This window comes from Alnus glutinosa, chromosome 2 (assembly GCF_958979055.1).
Source record: "Alnus glutinosa chromosome 2, dhAlnGlut1.1, whole genome shotgun sequence".
In the NCBI taxonomy this organism is placed as follows: Eukaryota; Viridiplantae; Streptophyta; class Magnoliopsida; order Fagales; family Betulaceae; genus Alnus; species Alnus glutinosa.
The window spans coordinates 15,690,297-15,701,659 of NC_084887.1; the positions used below are offsets into that span (position 1 = coordinate 15,690,297).

At 34.1% G+C, this 11,363-nt stretch overlaps 1 protein-coding gene across 3 annotated transcripts; it reads left to right on the top strand.

Moving 5' to 3' along the window:
- The first annotated feature begins 201 nt into the window (after positions 1–201).
- On the top strand, positions 202–10,793 carry LOC133861395 (actin-related protein 2/3 complex subunit 1A-like). Of its 3 annotated transcripts, none has more exons than XM_062297182.1 (15): positions 202–392; positions 1,632–1,717; positions 2,319–2,395; positions 2,576–2,670; positions 4,020–4,089; positions 4,980–5,049; positions 6,232–6,305; positions 6,415–6,457; positions 6,881–6,962; positions 7,376–7,468; positions 7,598–7,667; positions 8,667–8,730; positions 9,857–9,963; positions 10,225–10,283; positions 10,399–10,793. In XM_062297182.1, the coding sequence occupies exons 1-15, from the start codon at positions 323–325 to the stop codon at positions 10,461–10,463; spliced, it is 1,125 nt and encodes a 374-aa protein (XP_062153166.1). In that variant the 5' UTR covers positions 202–322; the 3' UTR covers positions 10,464–10,793. The 3 variants fall into 3 exon arrangements, with proteins under 3 accessions (XP_062153166.1, XP_062153165.1, XP_062153167.1); XM_062297181.1 differs by having other exon boundaries at positions 7,376–7,464; positions 7,582–7,667; XM_062297183.1 differs by lacking the exon at positions 1,632–1,717 and having other exon boundaries at positions 220–392; positions 7,376–7,464; positions 7,582–7,667.
- Positions 10,794–11,363: the final 570 nt, after the last annotated feature.

The following is an 11,363-nucleotide window of genomic DNA, read 5'->3' on the forward strand; positions in this document are numbered from 1 at the left end:
TGACCATAATTAATTTTTTTTCGGATTAGTTTGATTGGCATTTTCATTAATATTAAAAGAAAAAAAAAAAGAAAAAGAAAGTAAGAGAAAAAGAGTTACATTAATAAAATCTCAAACTATTATCACGTGCAAAACACGTGTCTTTAGAGTAAAGAAAAGGATTGCTATGCCCGTACTGGTTTCTGTCTCGTTTTCTGCCATTTGGATCTGATTTTTTCATGCTCCTCAGATCTCTCCACATTTTTCCTTTCTTTCGCTCTACACCTTCAATTCTGTTCCGTACAAATTTCAAAATCAGATCGAAAAAGAGAAATAAATAAAAATGGCGGCGATCGCAGTGCACAAGTTCGCTCAGTGCATCACATGCCATGCTTGGAGCCCCGACCACTCTAGTAAAATGCTACTCTTCTCTTCTACTACAACTTATTTTGCTTGCTATGATTTTTTTGTCTGTTTGTTTTTTTCTTCTCATTCTGTTTGGTTCCGAGAAAACGTAGGAAAAGAAATGCTCAGCTCATGGATCCGATCCATTTCGTTTTTACAGGGGAATTTGAGTTGTTTTAGCTAGAAAAATGGATGGCTTTTGTTGTGTTTGTGGGATTAGACGGTGATCCGCTGCTTAATTTGTGCACTCTTGGGCTCCTGCATAATTGTGGGAGCGTATTGTGAATAGGCGAGAGGCTTAGCTGGCTTGAATTATTCTACTACTTTATAGTCTGACATATTTAGATAGCGGTCAATGATCGGCTCTGGTTGATGATTGTCGATTAAGCTGTTTTTACCTAAAAAATTGATGGGTTTTTGTATTGTGGATTTAGACAATCGTCTGGTGTTTAATCTGGTGCACTGTTTGGTTCCTGATAAATTGTGGGAAAGATTTTCAAAATTTTAGAGTTTTTGGTATTGTTATGTTCATAGACTAGACAATTAGCTTGGTTAAATTATTCTAAACGGATTAATTTCGGGTATTTATTTTGTATATTCATTAATTTAGTTACCGGGACGAACAAGTTTATGATCTGACATTTTAGTCTGGTCTGGAAGGGATAATTTTGTAGCACTTACTGTGCATTTTGGATATGGTGCTAGTGTTGTGCCGAATGGTAAAACGGTGAAATAAAATTACCGAGCTTGAGAGAGTTTTGTCAAAATGTATAGCGCTGAACCTTTGTTCAATATGTTAAAATTCTTGAAAATAATTTATCTCATATACTGATTTGCTTTCCGAGCTAGTTTTGCATTGATGAGGAACAGAGAGAGGGAGCAAAAAGAGGCTAGCCGTTCTTGTTGTTGCCTTTTTTTTTTTTTTTTTTTTGTAACCAACAATCTACTACATTTCCCATTAGCAGTTCTTTTGTTGGCCTGCCTTTCGCAAGTGGTGTTTATCATGCTGTCGCTTGACCATAATTCATTCACAATTCTTGACTAATGATGGTTGAAGAAGATATGGTAGGGTTTCAATCATAAACAAGTCTTCCACCCATTCCTCATAATATACCATGACTTTTATACAAATCCCTGAACTGGAATTTTTGTAGCCTGAATTTTTTTTGTGGTCCCTTATTGCACTGCTGTAATGTATTTCGTTTCTTCTTCTTCTTCTTCTTATTATTATTATTATTATTTTGTAGTGGTTGCATTTTGTCCCAACAGTAATGAAGTTCATATCTATAAATTGTTGCAAGACAAGTGGGAAAAGGTGCATGTTCTTCAAAAGGTACTCTGTTCAAAAAGTTTCACTCAGCAGAAAAGACCGATTTACATTATTTATGTTGCAAAAAGTTCACAGCTATTATGTTTTACTACTACTGCTTGATATGAGTATGAGGAGAAGATGTTTACATCTTGAATTGAGCATAACACATGGCCTCATGGCCCTGGTTGATGTTGTATGTTTTTTGGTTGCACCATTTTGCTGATGGAGACACAAAGCCTTTCCCTTGCTTGGTCTTATTGTGGAAGGATCTTAAATAGATATATGATACCCTATTGATCGCAAATGATGGTAAAATTGTCTCTGCTGTGTTGGAAGGACTTCTTGCCCCTTCCTTCTCTTCGATTGATAATATCTTTGTTATTTATCAGAAAACGTTTACATACATGTGTAATCAGATGCAGAAGTTATGACATGCAAGTAATATCATATTGATGTCCCCCTTAGCCTGTTTTCCCTTGTATTGCTTAGACGAAAAAAAAAGTAATATCATATTGATGAATCTTTTTGTTGTCAGGTTTTTATCATTTATAATTTATTTTGACAAAGATATTTTGTGAATAGTTACTGCATCTCAGAAAAGTTTCCATTTTGTCTGAAACAGCATGACCAAATTGTTTCTGGGATAGACTGGAGTGCAAGGTCCAACAGGATAGTTACTGCATCTCATGATCGAAATTCGTGAGTACCTATATGGTTTTAGATATTTGTTATTTGTATTTAGATGGAGAAGTTTTCGCATCAGTCTCTCTCTCTCTCTCAAGCACACACATAATGTGTCTTACTTTTTTTTACTTGTTCCCCCTACTTATATATATATAAAATCAATTAAACTAGTTATTTATGAAATTTTGTTTCCAGATATGTGTGGAACCTTGAAGGATTAGAATGGGTACCAACCCTTGTTATTCTTAGGCTCAACCGTGCTGCACTTTGTGTCCAGTGGAGTCCAAAAGGTATTGTAGTACTTCTGTTCCTCCTTATTTCTTCATTGGTTCTTAGATCCTTTATATTACTGATTAGTTTTCCATTTAGGTTTTGCAGATTATTGTACATTTCTTATGTTACGTTTGGTAAGCGGAATGACTATTCCATAAAAAAAAAGAATAGCTTTTATTAGGAATGGAAGAAGTGAAAGAAAATAGCCTTGGTGTTAGAGTATATGATAAAGATCTAACATTTAGAATAACCATTCCCGTTGCCTATGAGGGAATGACTATTCTTTAAATTGAACTATTCCTCAATTTAAGGAATAGTCATTCCCTCATGAGCAATGAGAATGACTGTTCGAAGGCTGTTTTATTCCACATTCTTTCATTTTCAATAAAAATTATTAATTTTCCTAATGGAATAGTCATTTTGCGTACCAAACGTAATCTTAGTGTATTGACTTTTTTCATACCATTAGGTCCTCTAGATAAAAATTATATGCATAATCCACTAGAATGAAGTGCCCAGACCTGGGAGAATAAAAATGATTGGCCTTATGACCTCAAACAGATCCATTTGATACATTGTTGGCTGTGTATTAGATTTATAATTTGCTTAGTTTAACTCTTTTGAGGGTTAACAATATTTCCAGCGAACTTCTGGTAAGTTCATTATTAAAATCATGGACTATCATTAATATCAATCTTGAGTTGGAAACATATCATTTTAGCTCATTAGACTTGAGGATGGAAGGGCCAAAGCTGATTCTTATAACTTGTGTAGACAAAAGACATCTCATGGCCGAAATCATAGTGTTGGATAATATTAGCAGATGCTTATACCTAAAGAAAAAGTACTTAAAAAATAAAAGTATAGGTTGAACCTATTTGCTCATGGTGGTCACAGTTTATCAAGAAAAGCTGTAGAAAATTCAGATCTGCATGTCCTAATATTTGAAAGTTAGCTTAATTTGGCTCCTGGACATATGCGGATATACCTGCCTTCAGATACACAATTGAGGTCCTGGCATCATTGTTTGATGCCAAAGGACATGTGATGTATTGTTTGTGGTATTGTGAGCATTGGTTGCTATTATTATGATTGATACGACTCATGGTTTTGCAATAGACTTACATGTGTGAGATTACATGTTTCATAAAACATATCTATAATTGCATGGACCTGCTGCTGTTTTGCTTTGTCAAATCAGCAATAGAAAACTTTTCCATATGTCTATCCTAATATTTTGGAGGTTATATGATTTTGTTGGTCGCCTTCAAGTCTCTTCAAGAAACTGTGACTATAGTTATAGGATATGCTGCAATCTTGCTATATCGCCTAACACTGCTGAAGTCACCTTTTTCTTTAACCCCAGAAAACAAGTTTGCTGTTGGGAGTGGGGCTAAAACTGTTTGTGTATGCTACTATGAGCAAGAAAATAACTGGTAATTGGCCTGTTGTATCCTCTTACTCTTTGTTCACTTGCTTGCACTTAGTTACTTATGTGTTCTTGATATTTGCTTGAGTTCTCCTTACATGAAGAAATTATTGATGGACTATTATCATTATTATATTTCATGTGCTCTCTCTAAGGCTTTAACCATGGTAAATTCAATCAATTCAGTTTTTTTTTTTGTTTCCAGGTTTATCTAGTATAGTGCTTAAGCTGAAGCATCCAGACTTAGTTTTGAGCCTGGTCTGAATAATGTTTACTTCACCACAGGTTGGGTTGGGCATTGGCCAATCTCAGATAACCCAGTATGAGCCTGATTTGATTTGTTTTGTTTTGGTACAGAATCTATCAGAAAATTACCATATTAATTATCAAAGTCTGTTTGTAACCTAATTTCATGAGAGTATCATTAAACTTATTGAGTTCGCTTTCTAGTTAGGTGTTTCCTGTTGTATACTTCTAGTGTACGTAGGGGCGCCTTACGCTTTCAATAAAACTATCATTACTTATCAAAAAATCATTAAACTTATTGAGATGCTAGGAATGATCATTATGATACATCAAACTATTGTTCTCATTTTTTTTTTCTTTATTTCTTTTAAAGTTCTTACAAATGAAGCAAAAAGAATGCTTGCAGTGAAGCAAGTATCAAGAACTTGTAGAGTATTTAACATCAAGAACTTGTTTTGATGTTTATAGAACATGTGGACTTTGGATTTATGTAAATATGTTTGCTTTGAGTATTGTGCCTGTAATGGTCAAATGGTCATAGTTCCCCTGCAAAATTTTTGGTTAGACCTTTTCAAATGGTTTAACATAGTTATTCTATCTTGCAAGTTGCATATTGTCACTGGCTAATGTGTGTGGTATACCCTTATCCAGGTGGGTCAGTAAACTAATAAGGAAAAGACATGATTCTTCTGTGACTGGCGTTGCTTGGCATCCCAATAATGTTAGTAATTTCTCAGTTTATGACATTTTTCGTGTATTTCTTTTTAAACTTTGAAAGTAGTTGTCTGTCTATTTCTTATTCAAAGGATTCTCAACATGTGGTCAAACCTTGCAAACAGAATTTCTGAATGTATTTTAAATTTAGTAATGCTAGAGACCATACTTTTATTCTACCACTCTCCTACCTTGCTGATGTGGCAATGCCAATCAGCAATTGGATTAAGCCGCGTTTGCAGGGTGGGATAGTGATGGGATAAAAGTGTGGTTTCTAGCATTACTCTTTTAAATTTTATCCGAGTTAAAGTCTTGCCTTTCAAACTAAGGAGTCAGGCATGTGACAGAATTGTCCTTAGGAGGAAAAATCTAGAGTTTGTAAGGATGTTACAGTCCAGTGTTATGCACCTTGTTGAACATCTCTTTTGAGAGATAAATTTTATTAGAATTTCAGAATCATCAAAAGGTGTGTAGAACACAAGGATACAAAGCAATGTTGGAGATGAAGAGCTTTAGGTGGTGTTGCCATTGTTATCTGGGTTCAATGATCTCTGCATCTATTGAATTAACAATTCCGTTCATTAGGTTCCTTATCATCCTGTTGAAAAAGAAAGTAGTTGAAGTAGAATTAGGGAAATTATTTTTAGAGCAGCTGGAGGCTATAAAGTGAATATTATTTTTTTCTAAGTAAATCAATCTCATTAGAAAAGCAAGGGGGGGCAACCCATGTACATAGGGAATATCAATGATAGAGCCCCTTATAAGGGAGAAAAAGAACAAAAGTCAACATAAAACTAGAAAAGTGAGGACTATTATATGCTGCCATCCACGCATAAAGGGATTTGAACCAATGATTATTATAAAGCAAATATATCTTCGCTTCGACTACTTACTAGCGATCACAGCGATTATTTGAGCTAATTTTAAATTTTTTTGGGCATGTTTTTCAAGAAATTCAACCATTTATTTATTTATTTCTATTTCTAGCACCTGAATAGAAATTTCTTTATCTCTATATTATTGTTTCCACATTATTCTACAAGTTTGTATCCTTTCTCTTTGGCAGTGGGTAAAAATTTAAATTGATATTAGTTGTTAGTAGCTGATGCTGAATACCCATTATTTCAATATAAACAATACAGTGGCCATTTACTGTGTCTGAGTATTTGTTTTATGCTTATAATTACAGATTTTTCTTGCAACGACATCTACAGATGGAAAATGCCGAGTGTTTTCCACCTTTATAAAAGGTGTTGATACGAGGTAGGTCAAATATAATTGCAAAGCATTGTCAGCCATTAGAATTTACTCAAATTTTGTTACGATAGGTGCAAATAAATTATTTATTGTTGTCTCTACGGAAATGTTCCAGGGATTCAAGAACAGGCCCTTCTTCAGATTCAAAATTTGGAGAGGTTCAAGATCTATTCTTTGACCTTGTAGGATTAAAATGTGTTGTGTGTTTCATTAAATTGAAGGAAAGTTATTGAAAATCAAAATTTGTTTCTGGGGGTTACTTATATTTGTGCTATTGTTGGTAGACACTACCTGTAAAAATGAAATAACATGCTAAACCTAACAGCTCCCAGTTTTAATTTTTTACCTTGTTGACATTCGAAACCATGCTAGTCATGTCCCAGCAACTATTTTTCGTTTCATGCATGTTTTATACACATGGTTCTTTATGATATTGCTTTCCTAATTAGGCTTCTAAAGGAAATAGTTCATAGTACTATAGTATTATTTTACCTCATGTTTGTCTTTTCCTTAACACAATCTGCATTCTTTTTTTAGTGACAACAGTGTTGCCTTACTATTTCCTGCTTCTGGTGAAACAGCAAATTGTTCAGCTTGATCTCTCGTTTTCTTGGGCATTTGGTGTGAAGTGGTCTCCAAGTGGCAGTACATTAGCTTATGTAGGTCAGAAATATTTTTTCTCTGCATGTATTGACTAGCAGCAATCGTATCTGCCAGCTATTGGCACTCTTGAGTATTTTAATTGTTCTATTCATTGCCTTTATTGGGCTATCATTTCATGGGAACTGAACTCAAAGTTGATATTTGCTTCACAATTTCTGCTATTACCCTTTGGTGTGCTTTATCAATAGTTTTTCTTTTATTTGAAAAAGAGATGTTTTATGCTCTTAAATTGCTGTTACTGCCAGATTAATTTCTAATTTATCTGTTTCTATCCATTATTTTTGGTATCTGTTGTCTGCATTCAGTGTCAAAGAAAGTTATATGAACTTTTGAAAAAGTTGATTCTATTTCTTATATTCTAGGTGATTGATACTGTTTCTTCCCTTTTTTCTGCGTTTTATAATATTGTACAGGTCATAATTCTATGATTTACTTTGTTGACGATGTTGGACCTTCCCCTTTGGCTCAAAATGTTGCATTCCGTGATTTGCCTCTTCGTGATGTGGGTCAGCATCCTTTCTTGTTAACCTTTCTTGAGTATAATCATTTTCTTCACATAACTCCACTAACGTGAATTTCAAAATGTAAATTGTGGAATCAACATATTGCAAAATTTCAGGTTTTATTTGTTTCAGAGAGAATGGTCATAGGAGTGGGATTTGACTGCAGCCCAATGGTTTTTGCCGCAGACGAAAGAGGAATATGGTATGTAAAAAATTTTAGAAATGTTTTTATTTTTATTTTTTATTTTTAGGGTTAAATACCCTATTTGTACCTGAGTTTTAAACTTTTTTAAATTTAGTACCTGAGTTTTCATTTGTTTCATAAGTGGTACCTGAGTTAGGGGAAAAACTTGTTTAGTACCTCTATTACATTTTTTCGTCCAAATATTAATGGCGTGTCACGTGTCAACCCTTGACACGTGGCACTATATAAATTTTTTTTTTAAAAAAAATTATATAAAAATAATAAAATAATACATTTTAAAAAAAATTGGAAAAAAGAAGAAGGGTGGCTCCACCATGGGGGTGGTGGGGGGTGGTTCGGCCACCCCATGGCAGGAAAAAAAAATGATGGGTTTTGGCCCTTGGGGGTGCCGAACCACCCCCAAGGGCCAAAACCCATCAAACAATTTTTTTTTTTAAAATTTTATTATTTTTATATTATTTATTAAATATTTTTATTTTTTATTTTTTTTATATAGTGCCACGTGTCAACCTCAGCGGTTGACACGTGGTAGGTTGTTAATATTTTGACGGAAAATGTAACAGAGGTACAAAACGAGTTTTTACCCCTAACTTAGGTACCACTTATGAAACAAATGAAAACTAAGATACTAAATTTAAAAAAGTCAAACTCTAGTACCAATATGGTATTTAACCCTTATTTTTATGACGAATAACCCCTTCAAAGTAGGACCACTTCGTGTACCCACCATTTTTGGGTAAACCTTGGATTTGTGCAAAGCGCCCCCTCCACACGAATTGGGTAATACTCCGGCTTCACTAGTGAGTTGGCCCAATAAATTGTTTGCACCCAAGGGGATTCAAAAAAAAAAAAAATTAAAATTTTTAAGAATGTTATCCATACATGTGAATCAAATTTTGTTCTTTTACATCACCCAGAGGGAGGGGGTGTTTTAAAAGTTGACCGTGGGTCTTTCAAGAAAATAGTGAAGTGATATCTGTCTTTTCGGATTCATAGGAGCTTTATCAGATTCCTTGGTGAAAGGAAAATAACATCTTCAGGATCAACATATGGTTCACAGGTATGGGCATGGTTAATTGTATGTCATTTAAGTTGTTGATGTGAGTAGGTAAAATTATAACCTTTTGCCAATTCATAACATCGAACATTGATGAATAAAACTATCAGTTGGGCAAGCTGGGTTCAGGCAAGGGCTGGATTTCATTACAATGTGCATATCATTCCCAACCAGCTCCCTATTGGCCCATGAAGTGTATATATATATAAGGAGTCATGGACTTCCATCTCTCATCAGATGAACAATTTTTCTTTTTCTTTTTTCATATACTGGAAGTGTTTGGGCATTATTTATACTTCTATGCTATTCTTTTTTATAAGTAATTGAAATATCATTAAAAGCGTAAAGCGCCTTAGGTATACATAAAGCATACAAGAGAAACCACTTCTATAATATTAACTTGAGGTTTAAAGTTAAGTATGACAGAGTAATGATAAACCATGAATTATTTTAAGAAAACTATCATGTTGTGTTACAAGAGAATTAACAAAAAAGAATGACTAGATTTGCCACCTGATAAGTTAACATGGTGCTAAGGCATGTGTGAAGGCATGTGTGGAAACTTCTTTAAAGATGTCATTGCAACCACTTGAAAAGAGAAGAAAATATTAAAAAATAAAAAATAAAAAATGTATGCTGTTGGCTTCAGCACTGCCAACCTAAAAGACTAAAAGATGTAATGTACTTAGTTTAAAATGGCTTGGACATTTTGTCCTTCTGCCATGTTACACATGTAATTTGCCCTTTTCTTTTTTAATTTTTAAGATTTGAACTTAGACATGCCCAAACCTACCCCAACCCACCCCTTATTACTTGAGCCAAAGCATAAGTTGCTAATGCAGTTAGGCCAACAATTCCAAATGTTACAAATTTTCATCTAAACCTCTGTTTTGTTCTCTGCTTCTCCTGAAGAATTAGTCTCGTGTTTTCTATTAAATTTTTTGAATTATTCAAAGCTGGCTCAATGCTGATAGTATGAAACTGGATAGAATTCCATAATTATTTATGTATTTAAAAATTATTATGTTAATATGTCATATATCGCTCATTTATTTTCCCAATTCCGAGGCTTCCATAGGACAGATGATTTCTATAGTATAATGCTGTTTATGATTTCTTTCTTTTCCAGTTTTCTGAAGCATTTGGGAAACTATATGGGCAAACAAAGCATGGAGTAAGCAATGATGCAGTTGAACCTTCAAGATCACGCGGAGGCATTCATGAGAACTGCATAAAGTACTTGGTTACTTCAAAACTAATTTATTGCTCCTACCTTTTTTGGTTTCCTCATCTGTAAAACTTTTTTCTTTAAATTTCCTGATAGGGTAGCCCCACCTCCACTCTGAATATTGTGTATCCACCCCATCTGTCTCTGAGAGTCCTATATGCCTACAAAATGGAGTGGATAAACAATAAGCGAGTGAAATGGGGCAACCTTTTTCCTCTATTAATTATTGTGAGGTGAATGCATGACACAACTTTGTCTGGAAACTGCAGTTGTATTCTGCCGCTTAGGAGGCCTGATATCTCGAAAGTAACGCGCTTCAGCACTTCAGGTTTGTGAAAAGGAAAAGAAAATATTTAACCAAATTCTTGTTCAATCATGTGTCAACCTCATTACCTATTCAAAAAGGACCTTTTTAGTTAAGTTCTAACGCCTCAATGTCACAGGGCTGGATGGAAAAGTGGTTATATGGGATTTGGAGAACCAAGATGATCTATCTGACTACTTGTAAACATTGATCTGTGAAGTTTTCACATCTGCGTACATTGTAAAGAATATCTCTTTAGCAATATCAGATAAAGGAAAGTCCTTTGTAATATTAATTTGGTTGTGAGGAATTGGTGATAAGTCAACAGATACCCTAGCAGAAGTCAATTACAAGTCCCAAGTAATTTTGCTTTCGTATTCGTGTTTATGACGGTACGTGTAATGTATGTGCTCTGCATTTTTTTTTTTTAATTAGGAAAAAGAAAAGCTATGAATGTGGCCTGCAACTTTTGCAAATTTTATTTCATCAAGTGGGTGGAAATAAAAAGATTTAATCCATTTAATATTGTGGTTATGCAAAGTTTGGCTTTGTTCTATTTCTCTTGTATTTATAGAATTCAAGACTGGCAGGATGCATGTTTACGACATAACATGGAATGTATTTGCTCTGATTAGGGAAAAAGAAGTATGTAATGCATGTGCTCTAAACAACTTTTGGCTGCTGTGTTTCATTTTTCTTTTTCTTTTTTTTCTTTTTTTTTTTTTTTTTTTTTTTTAAAATAATAATAATAATAATAATAAAATTATCTGACACGTGGTTGGCCTATTATTTTAGGGCGGGTCCAATTACCTGTTCTTCTAAGAGGGACTTTTTGGTTCCTGTAGACGTAAGACCATTTTTATTTGTTCTCTCTAGTGCCTCTCTCTCTTCAGCTCGTGCTCACTCGTGTCGACATTTTCTATTGTGTTTGTTGGGTTATTGGCTCGAGTAATGTTAAAAGTTACTCGTCATTCTTGTGTTTTTCTAAAAATGATGTGGCTTTTAAAATCATTATTGAGCTTGTGATTAATCACTATTGAATTTTGATCGAGTGGTAATTTTAAAAGTCACATCATTTTTTAAGGAACATAAGAGTGACAAAAA